This window comes from Heliangelus exortis, chromosome 16, assembly GCF_036169615.1.
Source record: "Heliangelus exortis chromosome 16, bHelExo1.hap1, whole genome shotgun sequence".
Classification (NCBI taxonomy): domain Eukaryota; kingdom Metazoa; phylum Chordata; class Aves; order Apodiformes; family Trochilidae; genus Heliangelus; species Heliangelus exortis.
The window spans coordinates 1,978,582-2,000,089 of NC_092437.1; the positions used below are offsets into that span (position 1 = coordinate 1,978,582).

Sequence of the window (21,508 nt, forward strand, 5' to 3'; positions counted from 1 at the left end):
GATTTTGGGTTGGGAATGGACGGGGCAGAGTGCCACAGCATTATGCCCAAGTTGTGCAATTTTCTGAGGTTCTGCAGCTGCAGAACAAGCTATGGAAACCTCTGTGCTTCATGGAAACTGGCTATAAAAAGAGCCCCATGTTTTACTTGCTCCCCACAATCTGCACTGGAAGTCAGTGCTGGCTTCTCTGTCCAGCACGTTGAAACTATTTCTGATCACATGTGACACTGCCAGTTGGGAAAATGAAGGAGTTTTAACTGTGCAGTGCTAGAGAACATCACTGATAGCTTGAACTGTGCCCCATGGGGCTTTGAGCTGGGGTCACTCTCAAGAGATGGTGGTTGGAGCCAGATGTGGGGATGTTGCCAGGAGCCACAGGGATCCTAAGCTGAATCACTTCAGGGCTGGGATGGAACTGGGCTGAACTGGGCTGAGCTGTGAACATGGACTGGATGGGTGCTCTCCTCTGTGGCATGTGATGGGTGCTCCAGGGCCACTTTTGGTTAAATAGGATGGAAAGGTGACACATTCTGACTGCCTTTGTGTGCTGGCTCTGGAGGCAGCTGGGAGCAGAGGTGCTGGAGCTGCAGCCCAGCCATGGTCTCTGCCCTGGTACTGACCCATTCCTCACCAGGGCTGGGGTCCAGCTCTGCTTTCAGCATTTGGAGGGGGTCTTTCAAGTGAAGTTCCATGGTTACAAGAGGACAGTTGGAGAGGTTCATTTAGTTGCAACTTACACGTTTTCCACCGGTTCCTCTTGGCTCCAGAGCTGTCCAAGAGTTTTTTGGGGACATGTGCTGTGGGACACAGTCTTTTGCAAGGGAATTTTAGGGCTTGGGAGTTGCAGCTGTTGGGTTCCAGGTGTTGGCAAACTGCAAAAGTCCTGATAGAGTAATTCTGACTTTGCTAGACAACCAAAGCAGGGAAAATCCAACCTGCTTCTTAAGCATGTTTGCATCAGACAAATGCAGCCTGCGTGGGGTTTACATCTGAGGTTTACAAAACAGTGCTGGTTCCTTTCTGGCTGAGCATTGCTGCTGTGCCACCTCACTGCCCAGCACTCGCCAGCAGCTGATGGTGAGAAGAGAAGTAAATGAAGCAGCAGACTTGTGTTCTACCTGGCTTTTGCCAAAAGCAATTATTTGTGTGCAGCAGCACCAGGAGGAACTTGCTTCTCTTGGGGTAACAATGGCTGAATTTGTGCCAAAGTGGCCTTTTAACTTCATTATTCAGAGCGAAAAGGTGCACATGTAACTGTAATTTATTAGCACTGTTAAACACGTCAGTGTTAGGGTAGAAGTGTCTCCAGAAGAACCTTAGAGAAAGCATTTTATCTCTGCTCAGGGACAAAAGCCAGAGGAGGAGCTCTTTACATGGTTGCTCATGAAATGAAGAGTTCCTGCAGAATGTATTTCAATGTATTTCTTGGATATATATTTCTATATATCTATTCTGGCATGATGGAACACAAACTGTGACCCATGTTGCCCAAATTGCTCTGAGTAGAAGATGCAGGAGCCTCTGGGGGGTGAGTTGTCCTTCGTTCCCTTTTTATACCAATTCTCACACGTGTGAGAACAATCAGGCCCTTACCCTGTCCACAAAGCGCCGAATTAGTCACATCTCAGGGTATCTACTGAGGCATTAAAGTATCTCTGAACTTCTGACCTTTCCAATCTAGCAGCAAAAAAGGAATGAAAATATTTGATATTTATCTATAACGATCCTTCCACCTCATTTTCAAGTGCTAAATATTAGCATTTTTTAAATGATTGGTTATTCGAGTTTATTGCAGTCATTTTCCAGACAATCTTTCCTGCCTTGCTCAGAATCCTTGGATTTATTTTTCATACCACAGTGCCTGGCACGATTTCCACTGGTGGCTGGTGGAATAGGAAGATTTAAAAGGAGCAAATCCCAGCACTGAAATGCCAGGCTCACTCTCTGCTCTGGAGATGTTGCTGCTGCTTTCCAGACACAGTCCAGGGGCGAGTAACCAGGTTTAAATGATACAGGAACATTTTCAAAGGTTGCTTCAATGCTTGCTGACAGAAGGTCATGCAAGCAGTGAATGGCAGGAGCTGCTCCTGGATGGGAAATAACACGAGCATTTTTCTTGTTGCTATGGCTTTGCTGTGCTGACTTGTGAGTGTTTGAGAGGGACAGAGCCTTGTCCTGTGCCATCTCCCACTCCATCCCTGTAAACCTGGAGCCTGTAGCAGCGTGTGGATGTGATGTGATTTTCAGAACGTGATTTCAGCATTGTTTTAGCAGCAGGGGAGTCCTGGAAGGGGAGAGGCAGGCATTCACATCCCATGGAGGTACAAGGAGTTGGCTTCCTCTCATGCCAGGGAGGATCCATCCACCTCTGCAGGGTTTGGGAGCTCACGGAGCTTCAGGACTGGTTTGCAATGTGAACTCCTCCTCCTTCCACTCTCCTCTCTTCCTGGTCCACCCGTGGCTCTGTTTGGCTCTGTTTGCTCACTTTTGTGTCTCAGAAGGCTCTGATATTGCCAGAACAGCTAAGATGCATCTTCCCCTGGCAGCTTGCTTGCTTCCCTCTGCTTCAGATCCATCTCCAGGCTAATCCTGGGAGTGCAGAGCTGGCAGAGGGGAGGCAGCAGGGGCAGGGAGGGCAGCAGAGGACACACACACACACACACACACACACATTAGGTTTCAGTCTGTAAATTCCCTCTTGAGAACTGCAGATACCTCATTGCACCAAGGCCAAGGACCACAACCAAACCTGGCAGAGCTGGCAGCTGCTGGGAGAGATCTGGGACCTGGATTTATCTGGTTTGAGTGCTTAGTGAAAGGATCCCAAAGCACCACTGTGTGTTTGTCTGTGGATGTGCAGGGAGGGCAGGAGCATGGTGTCAGTGTTTGGAAGGAAGTGGGATGATGTGTTTGCATCACATGAGCATGAGAAGGTACTTCCCAACCCATTAAAGAGGGTGTTAAACATCTCCAGGAAGAAATACCTCTAAATCAATTTGATGAGATAACTCTCATTCAAGAGGCCTTTACTTGGCTTGAGAAGATCTCTGTTTCTTCTCTTGTTAATTTTTCAGACACCTTCAAGGAAATATGTGTTTAATCCATGTGATAGACTGCAGCACAGCCTGGGAGTGGGGACACAGCTCCTGCTGCCAGAGGTGGGCTCGGGCTGATCAACTAAAATTCTGCCCTAAATGAGAAACTTTATGCAGGCAAAGGTAGCTCTGACTGTCCTAACAGCATTCCTTCCTGGCAAAGATGGTTCAGCAGAACTTTTATCTTTGGCTTTAATGGCTCATGAGATGCTGGGGGTCAGATGATCAAACCATTTAGCTTGGTTTCAGGCTCTTGTGAATGGCTTGCTTTCAGTGAAGGTCAACTCATTTTTGGTACTGGAATTAACTCTGATGTTTCCAGATAGTAAATACCTTAGAGCTCTAATTTCCCAGTGTGTCAGTCTTTCAGTGGTTTTCCCAGTGTAGCTGTGTTCCAGGTGAGCTTTGTGCTTGTGCAATGTAAGGCTCAGCAGAAGCAAAACAACCTGAGCCCCCAGGTTGGGCTGGCTGGGATAAATCCTGCCACTGAAGCCTTTTCCTTCAAAGAAAGTGTGATTGCCAGGTGCTGCCTCTTTGCAGTTGTGGGTAAAATCACATTGTTTACTGTAAGAAAGGAGGTGGCACTGCCCATTTCCAGTGCTCTTACTCACAGTGCCTCCTCCTGAACTGCTCAGGTGTATTTAGTGGCTGTCTGGTCCGTTTTCCTCGCTGGGAGCTGTGTTCTGGTAGGAGAAGCCAGTCCCTATCCCACTGTTCCCTTCCATGTGATGTTGTGAAGCTTAACCAACATCCTGGAGAAAAGGCTGGGAAATGTGCAGAAGCTTCTCTTGCTCTCGATGGAGTTGTGGTGGTGGTGCTGGTGAAGCATTTAACATCCATGGAATAGTCTGATGGATCCCATCTCCTGTGTCCGTAGCTGTGGGGAGCTGAGCACCACCGGGAGGTTTCCTGCATCATCTCCCAAGCCCAGGTGCTGATGTGCTGTGTGTTGACTTTGATCAAGTCACACAAATGGCTGTTTCTTAATTGCCTTCTCCCTTTAAAAAGGGGATAATACCTTAGAGAGACTTCTGAGGTCTCACTCACTAATAAAGCTCTTCAAGAGCTTGGATGGCAACTACTTTGAGAGCACGAACTATTATTAATGATTTCCGTTATTACAGAAGATGAAGCTGTGTGGTTCAGCTTTTTAACCTTGAATCGTGTGCTTGCTTCTGTTCCTGCTGCTGTTAAACCTGAGCAGGCAGGCTTGCACCTTGCCTGGTTGCATGGGCTCCTGGGACCCAGAGCAGGAGCTGTGTGTGTGCAGAACGGGCGTGCGGATCTCCGAGGAGTCAGCCTGGCTCACAGAGATGGGTTTGAAATGTGCAGTGCGGCTTGAGAATGGCTAAAAAGGGGGTTAGTGGTGGTTCTGTTTCTGTTGACTCGATTCTGGGGTGGGTGGCCAAGAGATAAGCTGCGAGGGTCATCCTCAGCACACACCACAGTGCAGACATCCCTGCTGGGGCCGTGGCTTTGGCAAGAAATGTCTGGGGGTCTCTGCCTGTCCCTTCAAACACCCATTCCTTGTACTCCAGGGGAAGGTGAATTCCATCCCCAGAAACAGCTCCTTTCCTGCTCCTTTCATTGGTGGTGGCTGACATGCCCCAAGAAGCTGTAGTCGGAGCTGTAGTTCTCTTCCATCTCCTGGCTCCTGGAAGAAACCCACCCACCCTTCAATTCATCCATATTCATGCCAGATGCTGACAACTGCTGCTGTTGCAGGAGTGACCTAGAGGCAGTGGGAACACAGCCCTCAGCCCCCTACAGATCTGGGCTATAAGAAAGCTTCCCAAATCTTTACTCTCCTTGTTTTTCCTGACTCTGCTCTGGATGGTAGATAACTGTTGGTTAGAGCTGCACATCGCCCTCATGCCAGGTGGCTCCTTTGGCAGCTCTGGGGCAGCTCTGTCCCTCTTGCCCCCCTTTCCTTACGGCCTCCCCCTGAGATCTGTGTTTCAATGCTTATTACCCAGTAGTCTTTGATGGTCATGGAGGACCCAATGCAGGAGGTCCCATTTATTATTTAACCTACTTTCCAGAGGCACAAGAACATCAAGTGACTTGCACAAGGTCATCCATGAGTCAGTGAGTCCTCTGGCATGATGGCCAGATCCTGCTGCCCTGCAGTCCCCTGCTCCCACCACTAGATCACTGTGCCCAGGCTCCTCAACAACACAGCTATTCAATTAAGCTCCTACAGCGCCTTAAATGTAGTTTATCCCTGGGTCTGACAGCAGCCCTGGTGCTCTTGCAGAGCCTTGCCTTAGGAGAGGATGACAGATGAGGTCAGAGCATCCTTAGCGATGCGCGGTGCCGGGGCTGTCACACCAGGGCAGGGCTCTGCTCAGGACCCGCAGCAGGGGTGCTGGTGGCACCTGATGGGATCCTGCCTGGGCTGGAAGCTCCAGGTTTGTGTAGGGGCAGATCTGTGTTCCTGTGAAGAGGTTTGCAGGGACCAGAAGTAATGAACGTGTTGCGAGGAGGAAAGGAAGGAAGCGACTCGTAAATAATATATTTGATGTGTATTTTATATATAATATAATAACAGTAATACTGGTTTATTATGGTTTTGTTTCGTTTTAAATATGTAATCCCATAAGGCACTTACCCCTGCTCCTGACAACTTGATAAATTATTTCCGATTCTATATCTAATTACCAGTTATTTTCCCCTAGATAATTTGAATCCAAAATATGCCCCCTAGAAAGGAGCTTGGTGTGCAGTTTCCCAAAGCTTCCCCAGTTGTTTCTGGAGGCAGCCCCTCTCCCACTGGGTGAGCCCCACTTCTGCCAGCTGCCAGACCCCGAAGGCTGCCACAAACAATTGCATTTCTGTCGGGCTAAGGACCCCACTTGTAATGCTGCTGAGCTGAGCCCCGGGGGGGCAGGACCCCTCCCCTGCTGCCCAGCAGCTCTCACTGCAGTCCTGTCCCTCCCTCACTCCCGTGTGGACATGGCTGTTCAACACTTAAGTTTGCCGATGTGAAATTTAGGTTAATCCATTTCCAAAGTGGATTAACCTAACCCACACAAAGGCACTTAGTATAGAATAATAGTGTCCACATGGTGAGGCAGCACGGAATAGTGACTGAGCTTGAAACTCACACCCTGCCTGGTTTGTGTCCCCTGCCAGCTCCCCAGAAGGGCCAGCACCCCGCTCCCACCGGGACCTCCTCTCCCAAAGGGCTTTAAGCCCATCCAGCCCAAAGCTGAAGGGAGCACAAGCCATAAACAAAGCCCAGCAATGGGAAGGGGTTAAAAGCTCGCTCCAGTGAGGTCCACGGCAACTCTCCTGTTCACCTTAAATGGTCAGGATTTTATTTTAGCTCCAGGGAGGAGCAGCAGCCATTGAGCTGGGAGCGAGCTGGGGGTTCAGAGCCCGCTGCCCTCCTGGCCAGCAGCTTCCTGCGGGAGTCTGGGAGGCCCTGGGGCTCTGCCCTCCTCCTGCAGCCTCCGGTTCCATCCCTCAGCCTGGAGGAGGTGGAAATGCAATACCCAGCGTTACCAGTGGTCACCTCCGCCCTCAGATCCTCTCAAGCCCTCCTCCTCCCTTGCACGCATTCCCTGGCAGTGCAGTGGTTAATGCTGGAGTAGAACACATCATAATTGGACATCCGCGCTAACAAGCCATAAACACAAATGTGGCAGTTCCCATCCTCAGCTCTGGCATTGGCCTTCCACAGGCTCTGCCACCCAGCCCCTCACACTTGCCTTATTTCACAAAAATTTCCTTCGTAACCATTAAGCAGTGAGAGGCATGAGGTGGGCTGGGCAGGGGGATGCTGGTGCCCATCACCACCAATCTCCAGCCAGGCAGGAGGTCACCCTGCTGCCCTCGGGGAGCAGGAACCTTCCTGGGGGATGCCAGGATGCCACGCTGGAGCCAGGGCACAGCATCTCTTGTGGGAACCCTCCTGAGGGAATGCCAGGACATCACACCGGGACCTCAGCCCGGAGTCCCTGCCTCCCTGTCCCTCCTCGGGGAGCTGGTGGCAGGGTGCCCTGTGCAGTGCTGGGGGCACGCTGAGGGCAGTGGGCAGCTTTGCTGCCATGGGGCTAAGGAGCTGCTAATCTAACAACAGCGTTGAGTGGCTGCAGTGTGCGTGATGCTGCTGGCAGGGCAGAGCAGGGTCCTCTTCTGCTCCCACGGTGTGACAGGGACAATAATCTGAAACAAAAGGCTTCAGCAGAGGAGGCAGTGTGGGGCCTGGGCACCGCTGCACCCACCGAGCGAGGGGCTGCGGGGCACCCACCCTGCTCCTCGAGGACTCGCTGCTGGGGGACCGCAACTTGGTTCCCCCCCAGAGCTCCCGGGGCCGGGCTGAACCGGGTGTCCCCCGCTGTGCTGCGCTCACCGGGTTATCCCCAGCCGGGTGTCCCTGGGCGGGTTGCAAGCCCCCCCCGTGCTGTGCCGAGCGGAGGGTCCCCGGATGGGTTGCAGCCCCCCCAGGCCGTGCCTAGCGGAGGATGCCCGAGCGGGTTGCATCCTCCGATCCGTACCGATCCGTACCGAACCGTGCCGATCCATACCGAGCCGCCGGCCGTGCATTCTCGCGGCTCTCCAGCAGGCGCCCGGCCCTGGACATTGTCTCTTCCTCCGGGAGGAAGGGCCCTCCCCGGCCCTCCACAATGTGCTCTTCCAGGCGCGGCTCCCCGCCGCCCCCCGCCCGGTGCGCCCGCCCCCCGCCGCCCCGCTCCCCTTCCCCCGCCGCCCCCGCCCCCTCCGCCCGCGGCCGGGCCCCGCTCGCCCCCCCCGGGAGCCGGGAGTGACGCGCTCGGCAGCGCCGGCCCCTCTCCCCGGGCAGCAGCTGGTTGTCAGCCTCTCCGGAGCTCCGCCAGCCCGGGCCCCCTCCCTCCGGCCCTCCGCCCCGCCGGGCTGGCGCAGGCCCCCAGGCTCCAGGCCCCGCTCCAGGTAAGCGCCGGCCCGCGGGGGGCTCCGGGTCCGGCCCCGGCCCGGGGAGGGGGATGCGGGGGGCGGAGGGGGGGTTCCACGCGGCCGCGGGGCTGCTGGGGATGGGGGGGGGAGAAACGGGGGGGCGGGGCGGGGGGGCGGCCGCGGGGCCCGGCCCCAACTCCGGGGGGAGCGGCCGCGCCGCCCCGTTTCCCCGGGAAGTTGCGGGTCGGGGATGGGGGGGTCGGGTCGGGGCGGGGGTGTCGGGGGAGGGAGAGGTTGGCGCGTCCTTCCCCGCTCCCGGCGCGGCTCCCCCCATCCCCGGAAGAGCACAAAAGCGCAAGAAGAAAAGTGGGAGGAGGCGGCGGCGGGAGCGCTCCGGCCCCATCAATTCCCGGGAACCGGCTTCCCCGCCGCCATCGCCGCCCGCCCCGGCCCCGGCCCCGGGCGGGGATTGTGCTGGAAATAGCCGCCTCCCGGGAGGTAAAGCCCTACTTACGTGTCAATCCCCGAGCCCCGTGCGCCAGCCCCGGCTCCGGGCAAGGCTCTATCGCGGGTCTATTTATTTACCTGCGAGCGGGGAGCGGGGCCGGGAACCCTTTCCCGGTTCCCGGCACCTCGCTGCTGCCGCGGGGAGACACGCGTGGGAACCGCGTCCCACCGGGGGTTGAAACGCCGGGGGCGGGGGAATCCCCGGCCGCTCGGCTCTGCTCGGCACCCCCTTCCCAAACCAACCCCTGCCCGACACCCCTCTGACACCCCCCCAGGCTCCTGCTTCCCGGTGCCGGAGCAAAGTGCCTGTTCCCATCGCGCCGCCCATGGGGATCGAGGCAGCATCCTCCGCCGTGTCTGGAAAAGCAAACGCCTGCCCGGCCGGGAAGGAGCTCAGGGGCTGGGGAGGCGGGTACGGGGCACCAGGGGGGTACATGGGGCAGGACAACCCCGGTTCCCGCGGGAATTACCCCGCATTTAGCAATTCCCTGTTGAACAGGAACGGGCAGGGGGCTGCGAGTAGGGGCTGCAGGGCCGCCTCCTTCTCCATCCGTCCCTCCGGTTCGGGGGCGGTGGGAACCCTCCTCGGGGGGGTTCCCAGAAGAAGAGCTCTTAGGGAAGGGGGAGGGAAGAGGAGGCGGTGATCCTCCCTTCCTCTTCCATTTGCCGTTCGAATTAACTCTTTTTGCCCGTTTTCGGGAACTAACAAATACTCGGGTCCTTTGCCGCGTCCTGTAGAAATCAGCAGAAATTGCAGCAAATAAGGATGTAAGTGACCTGACAAAGAGCGCTGGGGATGTTCTGTTTGGTGTGTGAATTGCACACACGAGTAGGCAGCGCAGTCACAGCTCGCTGCCACCACCGCCAGCCTACACCCGCGTGCGTGGAGCCTCCTCGGGCTCTTTGAAGCAGTGACCACCACAGTATTTGTGGCTGCAGTATCAATCTTTGACCTGGGGTGTTTTATCTTCCATTAGTAAGCCTTTCTCTGCGCTGAACTGGTTAAGTTAGGGTCAAATCTGGTTCAATACCTTCTTGGCATGCTCAGGGGGCTGGGTTTAAACAGTGGCTGAGAGGGAGATGAGGTTGCCTTCCCAAGAGCTCGTCCCCACGCCGTGCTGCTGCCCTGGCTGGCAGTGCTCTGCCCTGGCCAGGTTGGGCAGGTCTGGGGGCTGCCTGTGCCGGGCAGGGTGGGGGAGCAGCTCGGGGGTTGGCAGTCACGCGTTGCCTTTTGTTGACTCTAAAAACAGGGCTGCTTCTGGTGGGAAGCTGAGCATGGCTGGGTGCTGGGGAGCTTCACAGTGCGCTGCCCCGGTTCCTGCTCTGCGGAAGGAAGTCCCATCGGGATAGCAGGCTGTGGTGTGAAAGGACACGTTTGAAAATAAAAGGACTCGAAGAGAAAGGAAAAAAAAAAAAAGCAAAAAAAAAAAAGCAAAAAAAAAAAAAAGCCATTCTGAGAGTCAGAGCCTGGAATATTAAGCGCGAGGCACAGCCTGTAAGTGACTGGAGAGAGACTTGCAAGGCAGTCCCTGAGAAACTGAGCCTGGCTGTAAAATAAGCAGGTTACTGATAGCCTTGCATATATTTACGAGATGGGGTTATAAGAGTAGCTTCCCCCCCTGCCCTGCTCCAGCCCACACTAGGGGAGGTTGTTCTCCAGGAAGGAGAGCCGCCGGTGGAGAAACGCTGTCTGGCAGTTTAAGCTTTGCAGTCCGGAGGTCTTGGTTGTGTTCCTGGATCTGCCAGTGACTCGCTGTGCTCTTGGACCAGCCAGGGAGGCTGTCAGTACCCGGGGTTTCCAGCTCTGTCATAGGAAGAGGACCTCTCTAACTCAGAGGGAAGTTGAGAGGCTCGGCAGACGTGTGCACGCACGAGGCTCAAAGATTGGTGAATGGAAAGTGGGACAGAAACACCGAGTGTGAGTCCTGCCCGTGCGAGTGTCTGCCTCTGCCACTCAGAAAATACTGGCCATGGGTGTCTGCAGAGCAGCTGTGAATGTTGGACAGTAGATAAGGAGAGGAGCAAGGATGTTGTTTTCCAAACCCTGCGCGGTGCCGGGAGCCCTGCTCCGATGTTTGGGTGTGGCCTGTGTGTGAATGCACCAGCAGGATCCGACTTCCCCTTGCAGAAGAGGAGCTGCACGCACACTGCCTGACCCTTGATCGCTCAATCCCTTGAACGCTGGAAACAAAGCGATGGGACTTTACTGCGGGGTGAGGAGATCTCTCTGGAGAGCCGGGAAAGGCAGGAAGGGGGGGAGGGAGGCAGCGCCGGGGTTCGGCTCAGGGCTGGCAGGTTGGGGCAACCACCGTCGCTTCCACCCGTGCCACCGGTGGCGTGGGACTGGGGAACGGGCGGCCGGTCCGGAGGCAGGCGCTGGTAATGGATCGCGTTGTTTTCTAATGAAAGTTTCATTTGAAGTTTGTTTACAGGAAAGAAGAAATTAGCAGAGAGAATTCTCCTGAGAACCCCAGAGAGGAAAAAGAATGAGCTGCCTGACTTGCAAGCCAAAAGAGGGTGGAAGGGTAGATGAGATTTACCGTATTGCTCCGAGTCGGAGCTGTTGCTGCTGTTGAGAAACGCTTCCTTCTTTGGCTGGATGGTGGAGCCCCCTTGGAGGCTCAGCCTTCAGACAGGTTCTGGGCATCCAGGGCAAACTGAGAGCTGAGATTTTGATCCTGCCCTGGTGCCCCCATGTTTTGATGCCAGGATGTGTGCTGTCCTGCTGTCCATTCACTCCAGTGACTGGAATGTGGCTGTCCTTGGGCTGTGGTTGGGCAGAGGGTGCTCTGGGAGCTGCTGCCAGAACCTCCTGTCCCTGGATCACCCCTCGTGTGAGAGGGACTGCCAGGAGTCACTGCTGGTGCTGATGGGCGGCATAAGGAAGTCACAACACTCAACCTTAGGTCTCTGAGGGCTGTCCTGAGGAAGGAACTTGCTGGTGGCCCCCAGTGTCCCAGCAAGCCATGAGGGATGCAGATGAGTGGCATCTGAGGGTGCCAGAGCTGCAGTGATGATTCCAGAGCCACAGTGATGGGGTCAGCCAGAGCTGGGCTGGAGGTCGGGGCCTTTTTTTTGCTCCAGGGAAGAAAGGCAAAGGTGTGTGGAGCTTCTGGGGCACCATGGCATGGGGAGAGCTGCAGGGGCTGCCCCAGGACATCAGCAATTCCTGCTGCTGGCTCTGGACACTCCCTGCTGCCGTGAAGGGTTCACCCTGATGCCACCTGCACAGCTCAGCTTAGCATTCCCTGGGATGGGATGGAATGGGATGGGATGGGCTGCAGGAGCTGTGTGCTGCTGGGAGGTTTGCAGGTTGGTCCCCTTGGCGTTTTGGCCAAGGGTGTCAGTGCTGGAAAGCAGAAGTCCTTGGTGGGACAGTGTCACTGGGTAACGGGGCAGGGGCTGCCTGGCAGGGTCCCAGCAGCAGCCTCTTCCTCTGCTGGTGGCTGGATCCTGGACTCATGGATGTGTGGTGGCCTTGTTTGACTTGAGTGTTTATAGCTTATCAGTGTCTGGTTTGGTACCCAGGGTGTTTATAATAATAGGCAAATGTTGCTGCTCCTGGAGACCTGGACACAGTTACAAAGCTCTTCACACAACACATGACGCACCCTTCGTGTCACCTCCTGCATGCACGGGGAGCAGGGTGGCTCCTGGGGGGCAGTTTGGGTGCTGAGCCTGGGTGTCCCTGAACTGGGGGTGGTTCCCAGGGCTCCTCCTCCACACGGGGCAGGTGAGAGACTGTGGGCAGCAAGGACCTTGGCATTTGCGTTTGTCTCTTAAGCTCTGACAGTAATCTTGGGTAAGCCTTGTGAGGAAGGCCAGATATTAGGGTGGCTGCCTCCCTGCAAATGCTTACAATAAGGAGACTGTTTATGGTTTGCAGCAGGGAGGGAGACCTTCACAGTTCTGTTCCCATGCGTACAAAATGGAGTTTCTGGAGAGGCAGGATTGCTCCCTGGCTGGCGTGGCAGTGGTGCAGTGCTGGCCCTGGGGACACTGTGCCCCCCCTGCTCTGCCTGCCCCCTCCCCTGCTCTGCCTGCCCCCTCCCCTGCTCTGCCTGCCCCCTCCCCTGCTCTGCCTGCCCTGGGGGCTGCGGGGGGTACCTGGCTGGCAGCTCTGGGGGTCTCCATCCCAGCAGTGGGTGTGTGTGGGGCTGCTGAGCCCCATCCGTTGATGCCTCTGGGGTTTCACAAGCCATAAATTCCAGGAAACTCCCCGGGAGGCAGATTGAGGGAGCGGGCTGGGGCGGGTGCAAGCCTCCAGCCAGCAGATGTGTGTGCAGGGACGAGGAGCAGGGAGGAAAAGCACAAACCTGTCTGTAAAGACATTTGTTTGTTCACAATAAAAACTGTCAGCCAGCAGTGGCCAGACAGGGCAGTTTTTATGAGGTGCAGGCGTAGGTTGGAGGGGTGCTTGCCAATTGCTTTTCTTACACGGAAAGGGAGTGGGGATTGTGTTTTATCTCAGGACCAGGAGGAGGGGGAAAAAAAATAGGAGAAAAGAGTTTACAAGCTTTTGAAATGTTTCAGTCAAAGAAAAGTGCGGTTGGAAGTGGTTTTGGAAACATTTTTGGTGTTCCCTTCCACCCCAGGGATCTGGATGCAGTCTCTGCCCGTTGCTTTGGGAGGGGGGCAGGAGAGGAAGGCAGATAAAAGGGATCACCAGCAGGACCATGCTCGTATGGGGACACGTATCTGTTTCCTCCCAAACTGCATGTTTGGAGAGTTCAGCCCGGGGAGGTCCTGCAGCCCCTCCTCTCATTCAGGATCTCAGTGCTGCCTTTATGATGATGGTTTTGAAATCCTGTGGCTGACCTTTCCGGCGTTGGAAGTGGTCCAAGGGCTGTGTCTTGAAGTACTGTAAAGGTTAGGAAGAAGGGAGAGAGAGGGAGAGAGAAAATGTCCTTTCAGCTGCAGGAGTGGGAGAGAGGAATGTCATCTATGCCGCCAGGGAGCGGGTGGCTGGCCAGGCTCCCTGGGATGTCCTTGCCTTGCCAGGGACCTCGCTCCCCCAGCCCTTTCCCAAGGTGTGTGTTGTCATTCCTGAAGAGGTTAGGGAGGTGACGTCCCTTGGGAGAGGGCTGGGAGAGCAGTCTCAAGGCTGTGCTCTGGGAGCCTCCTCTGCAGTGCCAGGCAGTGCAGATGCTGGGGATTGGTGCCCTTATCCCCATCAGCCCCACTGGCCGCTCCCTGCCCCTGCCAGTCCTCTGGTGATTCCAGCAGCAGATGATTTGATCGCAGAAAAAGTCCCGAGATGTTTTCTGGAGCCATTTCAGTGGAGCTGCACCCCTTCCTCAGCTCCCACGTGCTGCTGCCTGGCCAGAGAGACAGTGGGGTGGATGGAGATTAAAGGGTAAACTCCAGGGCTCGGCCATCCGCTCCTACAGGATGCGAGCTCTTTCTAATTGTCCTCAATTAGAGGCAGTGCCATTGCTCAGGCAGGCTGCAGGCAGGAAGCAGAGCTCCTGCCCGGCCACCCAACCTCGGAGGGAAGGGTCTCTGACTCCCCCTGGCCTTGGGCAGCTCGAGGAGCCAGCAGCTCTGCTGGAGGGGAGCTGCCCACCAAATTGTTTTTAAGGAGTGTGGTGAGGAGATGTCAAAGCCAGAGAAATGCAGGAAGAAAATAGCTCAAGGACTTAACCCTTTCCTGCTTGCCTCCAGGATGAGACATCGGTGAGCAGCGAGGACTTTGATATGAACGACTCCACATGGATCTCAGCTGACCAGCACCTGAACTCCAGCCTGAGCCCCAGCCAGGACGAGAGCATGCGCAGCCCGCAGAACCTGCACGGCCAGGAGGATGGTGAGTGCCCCAGCGGGAGGGAAGCGCTCTGCGCCTCTGCCCTGGGATGTTTTTTGTGACTTATTAAACATTAACCAGTCCTTTCTGATCAGGTGTCCCACCTGTAGGATGGATTTCGTATCAGTACAGGTTCTGAAGTGGCGCCGACTCCCAGTCCTTCCCATTTAGCCTCTGGGTTCCTGCTCATCCAGGGCCCTCTCTAGCTTGGAGGTGGTGGTCCTTGTGCAGGTCCTTGTGGCTCCCAGCTCCTCCAGAAAGAGGTCACCAAATTCTCTCCTATGGCATCATGTTGTAGTTCCCCAGGTGTGACGAGGAGAGCCCTGTTAGTCCTGAGCTGCGGGCTGCCCTGCTGCAGGAAGGGTGCCAAGGCAGTGCAGTGCAGGTCACAGCTTTCCATGCTTGGAAAGCTACACCTTAGACTGTGTCTTGGATCCCCCAGGCAAGAACTGTGTCATCTGCAACAGGTGGGGTGGGCGTGGGGTTCTCCTCACTTGGGGCAAGTGTCTGGAAGGAGCTGAAGGTGGCACACGTGGGCTGGGTGGGAGGAAAGGTTTAATGAAGAGAGGTGGTGTGTTACCTCTGTGAAATGTGCTGGTTTAAAATAAGAGAGCAAGTAAATAAGTGGTGGAACTAAGGGTTCAGGTCAGAGTTCATCTCTGTGATGCTTGGAAGGACTCAGTACTTGGACTGTTACTGGCTTTTGCTCAAGAGGTTGAATCCCTCATTGTCCCCAGTCTGGCCGCTGCTGGGAGAGTGGGAAGGGAGCGCAGGAGTCAAGGGACAACCCGGGCTGGGTTGGTGCTGCTTTAAGAAAGGGAACTGGAACAGTACCCTAGGGGAAAGAAAAGGCTTTTGTGCTGGCAGGTCTCCCTGGGGTGGCTTTTAGCTGCTTGTGTGGCCAGCATCAGGGACAGCAGGGATGCTGCTCCCTTCAATCCAGTGCCTCATGGCACTTGGGTTTCTATTGCAAGCTCCAGTTTTGAGACACTGCTGGTCTGAACTGAGCAGCCCCAGCTGCAGAGCCAGGCAGCCCTGGTGGGGATGTGAAACCTGTGCTGCACCACGTCCCCAGCAATGGGATGGTCACTGATACTTCTGCTTGTGCAGGGCCTGGTGTTGGGGCTGTACCCTGGGCATCAGGAGGGGTGTTTGGTTTTGGGTGGGTCACTCTGTACCCCCCAAATTTTGTTATACTCTGGTTGGGACATTTTGTGCTTGGGGCTTGTTCCTCACCACTGGATTCCCAAGTCTCATTTACAATCTAGAGTGACACAGTTTTAATCCCTTTGCTCAAGACTGTTATTCAACAGAATAATAATTTAATAAGGGACTCATGTATTTCAGCAAATCAAGATGTTCTCACTAAAGCTGAAGCCCCTCTCTCCCTCTACCCTCTTAGGAAATGCTTCTCATTTTTCATGCCCAATAGTTTTTCTTCAGAAGGAGGTGTCCTCCTTGGGGCTCCTCTTGGTTCCTCTGATTTCTTTTGTAAGGTTCAGTAGTGACTGGTAGCACACCAGGAGTCCCTTCCTTTTGGGAGGAATGCAAGTGTCCTGACTGCCCCAGGACAGGCAGGAGGCTAAACCAGGTAGGGACATCCAAAGTGATGGAGTCAGAGTCAGCAAGCCAAGACCAGGGTTACTAGCAAGATCCTTCAAGTAGAAGCCAGGTGTTTGGGTTTCCATCAGGCTGTCATGCTTCACGGGCACTTCATGGGACAGAAAAGAGGATTCTGGTTTTGTCACTGTGGTGAATGCCCTTGCCCCGTGTCAGACTTCTAAAATACAAGCAAATGCTGCAGTCCCTCTGCCAAACCATGGCTCCTGCCCAGGACTGAGGCTCCTCACTCCTGTGGGGCTGAGAAGAGGAGAAGGATGATGGAGCAGCCCAGGAGGGTAGCAGAGGAGCACAGAGCAATGAAGGAGCACGGGGTCTGACCACACACCACCTGCTTCAGGCTGGAACTTGTTCAGGACTTGGTACTCTCCTCCCTCTGGAAATCCTTCAGAGTTAGTAAATTGCTCCAGCCTGCTGCTGTGTGATGGATGGGATGCTTGAAGTGTGTCTTCTGTGAGAGGCTTCCCAAAGTATGAAGTTTTAATGAAGAGCTGCCTGGTTGGGGAGCAGTATTGTCTGACGGGCTTGCTAAAAAAAGTCACATTTAAAGTACTAAAGCACCAAGTCCAGCTCTGTCAGAGTCCTGGGAGGAGCAACTGCTCTCTTATGGCATAGAGCAGAGCAGTATGAAATCCAGAGAGGGAGCAGAGCAGGGAACGTTGTCCCTTGCTTTGATATGCAGGTATCTGCTAGATCTTCAGAGCTAAGAAGCAGCGGGATGAAAGCCAACACCTTCTTTTGTCTCAGTGCCCAGAAACCTTCGCCCAGTGTAGCCATGCAGCCTCAGCCCTTGGAACAGGAGGGAGAACAAGTCAGACCCAATGACTTTGGTGGGTAAGGGACAGAGAAGGCCCCATCAGGAGAGCAGAGGCAGCAGAGCTGGGGCTGGGGGACGCGAGGTGGATGCAGGCTGCAGCTCGGAGCAGCGACGCGACGCGCTCCCTCCTTCCATTTTCTTTTGTTACTCATCCTGCGGGCCCCAGCACGGAAAACGTGGAGCTCCCTGCAGCATCCCTTCCCTGTCGGATGTTGCTCACAGGATCCGTGCCCGCAGGAAGCTGTCGGCTGCCCAAAGCAGCAGCCAGATCAACACGAGCCCTTTGCTGCCGGAGCGGAGCTATTGTGCAGGACATCCTGGAGGGATGTGTCTGTGGCAGGCAGCACGCCTTTGGAGTGAAGTGACCCTGGAAGCTGGGCTGTCTCCTTGTCCCCTGTGCCCGTTGTAGTCCCAGGTCCCAGTCGTGTCACAGCAGCCTCAGGTGGCTCTGTCCATCTCTGTGCCCACGGGCGGGTGCAGCGTGGTGAAACCTTCTCAGTGTCCTGGTGCCTGGGGCTGAGCGGGGCCTCTCGTCACGGGGATGCTGTGACCTGGCCTGTTTGATCCTCTGAGGAGCAGGGAAGGCTCCTAGGTGTAAGATCTGTGTTCCTGTGTGGGGGGCACAGGGTTGTTGGGCCTGATCCCCTTCCAGCTGAGGTCCCTGTGTGCAGCCTTCGCTTGACTGGCAGTGTCCCCATGGAGCCCATTCTGCCTGGAGCAGCAGTGGCTAATCCAGACCTTAGAGAAAGGACTTTCTTAACCTACTTATCTGCAGAGGCACGTGCTCCTCGGGGACATCCCTCGAGGCAGCTGTCTGGGAACAATTCTGGGTGTTGGGGACGTTCCTCAGGAGTGCTCCAGGGAGGGACCTCAAGGACATGCAGGTAGAAATGATTTCAGGACACAGTTGCTCCTCTGGACACCCTGCCCTGGGGCTGGCAGGGACAGCACCAAGCTGTCCCCAAGCACAGCTGTCACCTTTTCAGGAATGACATGTGTCCCACAGGTCCAGGTCACACCACTTGGTGAGGTGCCCATGATGCCCTGCACCCCACTGGGCTCCCTGCAGCACCCACCTCACCCGGTGCTCCAGGGAGGGGAGCATCCCTCAGGGCAGAGCAGAGCAGAAGCAGGGCCAGCTCAGCCCCTGTCCTCAGGACCCCTCAGGCCAGGTTGGGTCCCCAGGGCAGCTGTGACATGCTGCTCCAGGCCTGCATCTCCTGACAGCTGGCACCCAGGCTGTGGCACCCTCCTCATGTCACCACAGCAGGGTCACTTTCCAAGGAGGCGTCGGGTGTCGCGTGGCTCCCGGTTCTCTGTGAGCCCTGAGACTGCAAAATCCTCACTGTTTTCAGGGCTTCCTGCACCAGGGTTGGATTTCACCCTCCCAGAAGCCCAAGCTGGGAGCCTGAACAAGACTAGGACCAGTGTCCAGGCTTTACAACAGCTAGACATCACCTTATCTTATTTTATTTCAGCACAGATTTCCTCTGTCCCCAGGGTGTCCCCACGCCATGCTGTCCCCACAGGAGACATCAGTAAGCATGTTCCTGCCCTGCCTGAGCAGTCTGGGGTTTTGGCTCTGTTCTCCTTCTCCTCTTCCTGGTGCACATCTTCTCCCAAGCAAAGACCCCGCCCTGGCCAGCAGTAAACACTTTCCTTTTGGTGTCTTTTGAAAATTTGCCTTTTCCTGATGCAAGGCTGAGAAGTGTGGCAGGGACACTGTGGGGCTGTGGTGGCTTTTCCAGCCCGATGTCCTGGACTCAGCTCGGGGCTTCTTCCTGGCTGATGAGTTTTGTGAGGACTTTTGCCTGGTAGGCAGCAGAGAGGTTCACCAAGCTTGTGGGCAGCCCGTGTCCCCAAATTTGAGCAGGGGTGAGCAGGGACAGCGGGGTGAGTCCCGCAGTGTGTCCCGTGTCTGGGAGTGCTGCAGAGCCCAGTGACTTGGGGACAGACTCTCTCTGTCCTGCCCAAGGGACTGGGACTGAGCAGCAGGGTCTCTTGGTGACAGTCTGGGCTGGAGGCACCAGCTTGGTGACAGCCCTGCCCAAAGCCACCAAACCCGTTTGTTTGGCAGGGGAAAGGCAGTGCCCAGGCAGCACGGGGCCACAGTGTGTCCCCTCCCTGTGCTGGGATCCGGGTGCTGCCCGTGGTGGTGGCACAGGGAGAGGCTCAGTCTGCACCACCTCCTTCCCCACCTGCTCAAGCAGGGGGGTGGCTGGAGGAGCAGTGGCAGAAGGGATGGGGGTCAAGAGGAGATGGGGAAACCAAGGGACAGAGCACACCTGTGCTGGGGCTGCTTGCTGCAGTGGGAACCACTTTGGTGAACGGGGAAATGTCCGTGGCAGGGCCAGGGTAGTGAGGTCCCAGTGCTGGAGGGGACTGCTCCCTCGGGATGGGCAGCAGAGCCAGTGGGGGATGGCACCGGGGGGCACCTTTGATGCCGAGAGCCGGGGAGCTGGTGGCACAGGGCTGCCTTGTCCGGCCATTGTGTCCATCCCTGCCAGATGTTTGCCTCCTCCGGGACTCTGGTCACAGGCAGGGACCCGGGGAGGGAGGGCAGAGGGTGGACACTTTGTCTGGGACATAACGAGGTTTGCATTAACGAAGGAAGACAGGAAGTAGAGTGCCTTAACTGGACCCTGGCCAGCCCCGCTGCTCCACCGGCCCAGCGACGTTGCTGTGTGCTTTCTTGTGTGCCCTGGAGGCAGGACCTGGAGAAAACGGTCAGGGTGGCCATGGCAGCCAGCATGGCCAGGCCTCTCCTGCTGCCTGTGGGTGCTGGAGCCCCAGGGCACCTAATCAACGTGGCTCTGCTGCCCACCATGGCCCCCCAGGGGGCCCCCGTCCCCCCTCGGTGTCTCTAATTTGTATTAAGTATCCCTTCCTCTCAGGCTTTCCTCCTCCCCTTCTTCCCCCCTTCTCGTCTCTTTTGTGAGTGAATAATTTATGGTACTTTTCATCTTCCTGGCTGCTGTTGCAGGCGGGTGGGTGGTGGGATGCTCTGCACCCCCCAGGCAGCCACGCTCTGAGGCTGCAGCCCTGGCGGTGCCCATGGCGGGGTGGAAACAGGAGAATCAGGTGGGAGCATCCACCTTTGCCATCACCCCGTCACCGTGGTGGCTGGTGGCTCCGTGGGTGACCAAGTGTCACCAGTGGGACCTGGTGGTGGCTGTGGCAGCCGAGGCCCCGGTGCCGGTTGGGGTGCGGGCAGTGCCGGGCAGCCCCCAGCCCACCCCACGGTGCGGGGCTGCGGCGGGGTTTCCGTGGGCCGCTGGCTCTTACATAAGCTCATTGTTTTCTGAGTCAAAAGGGGTTTTGTCTCTGCTCTGGAGATGTGACAGGAGGAGGAACAATTTGCCCCATTCATCTTTAACTCTGCCTTTGGAGAGCGGCGCGGTGGCCTTCGCCGACAGGGACGTTAAACCCAACCACTTCCCCGCCGTAAAATCTCCCGGGGAGCAGGTGTTGGAAATCACCCCTTCCCCTCCTGATCTCCGCAAATCCAGCGCCACAGAAATCAAGGATAATCCAGCAGCCTCTTCAAAATGAAAATGCTGAGCCCTGATTAATTCATTTAATAAGTGACTGATCCCCTCCTCCCCCAGCACTGAGGCCCAAGGAGCCATTTTGCTTCTCACCCTCCCGGGCTCGGCACCGCCGGGGAGAGAGGATCCAGGAGGTTCCTTCCCGTGGCCTCCTCGCCGGCATCACCCACAGCCTCACCCTCCAGGGGCCAAGGAGGCTGCGTGGCCTCCGTGGAACCCTCAGGGGTGCCTAGTGCAGGTCCGGGGTCTCCTCTGCTTCCATCCTGTGGAGCTCTGGCTCCAAGGGATGAAAGAGGAGAAGGAAATATTCCTTTTTCTGACCAAAAGCTCCAACCGGTTAGGAGTGACATTGTTTTTACGGTTCCATCTGCTTCAATTAGGGCACGGGGGTGGAGCAGGGGGGCTCCCAATTATCCTCATTAGAGGGGCTCCTCGTGCAGCCGAGCTCCAGCCGTGAGCAGGGAGCTCCCCGGGCTCGTGCTGCTGGATAATGAATATATTCATGGCTGCACAGCCTGGCCTTGCTCACCTGCTGCTGCTGGAGCTCTGCTTGGGATGTGTGCTGTGGGCACTTGCTGAGAAAAAAAACCCAAAACAACAACAAAACAACACCTCTCCCAGCTCAGAAGTTTGGTGGGTTTTACCAAAATGGTGATTCTCTGGGAGTGCAGCCAGCGTGGCCCTGTCACTGTGTGTCCTGGACCTGGTCCTGGCACCCGAGCACTCTGTATGCAGAGCTTCTGTGGGAGCAGAACCTGTAAAAACATAGGGATAGGAAAATCATCTGTAGCTAGTGGGTTGACAAACCTTGTTATTTACTTGTGTTTATTCTTGGTTTATACTGAACTGTTCTTTCAGTAGGTGCCGGTCCCTTACGTTAGATTCCTCTCTCATTTTCCTATTCCACCCAGGCCACTTTGTAGAGGCATCTTCCTCTTTGTTTTCAATATATTTTGGCTGTAGCAAACCCAAGGTTTGTAAATGCAGCAGAGTTGGGTAGAAACCTGGTTTGCAGCTGCTGTGTGTGTTTTGTGCAACACAAAACGCTGAGAAGTCGGGGGGGTGGGGTGTGATCCATCCCTCCCCCCCAGGCTGCTGCCTGGTGTGAGGCTGCAGGGGCAGAGCCTGGAGAGGTGGGAGGTGGATGGGCAGGGGCTGAGTGGGATGCTCAGAGGGGGCTGAGGATGTACGGGGCAGGTGGGGGATGCTCAGGGCACCTGCGCAGTCGTCTCCCAGGGTT

At 56.0% G+C, this 21,508-nt stretch overlaps 1 protein-coding gene across 10 annotated transcripts in view; it reads left to right on the top strand.

Moving 5' to 3' along the window:
• The window catches only part of NOL4L (nucleolar protein 4 like), a 53,028-nt gene that overhangs the window by 25,160 nt on the left and 6,360 nt on the right, over positions 1 to 21,508 (top strand). For 4 of the 10 annotated variants that reach the window (XM_071760284.1, XM_071760286.1, XM_071760287.1 and 1 more), the window contains exon 5: positions 14,145 to 14,286. In XM_071760284.1, coding sequence (XP_071616385.1) covers positions 14,145 to 14,286 — 142 coding nt within the window. The other 6 variants (XM_071760289.1, XM_071760291.1, XM_071760292.1 and 3 more) reach the window with 6 other exon arrangements.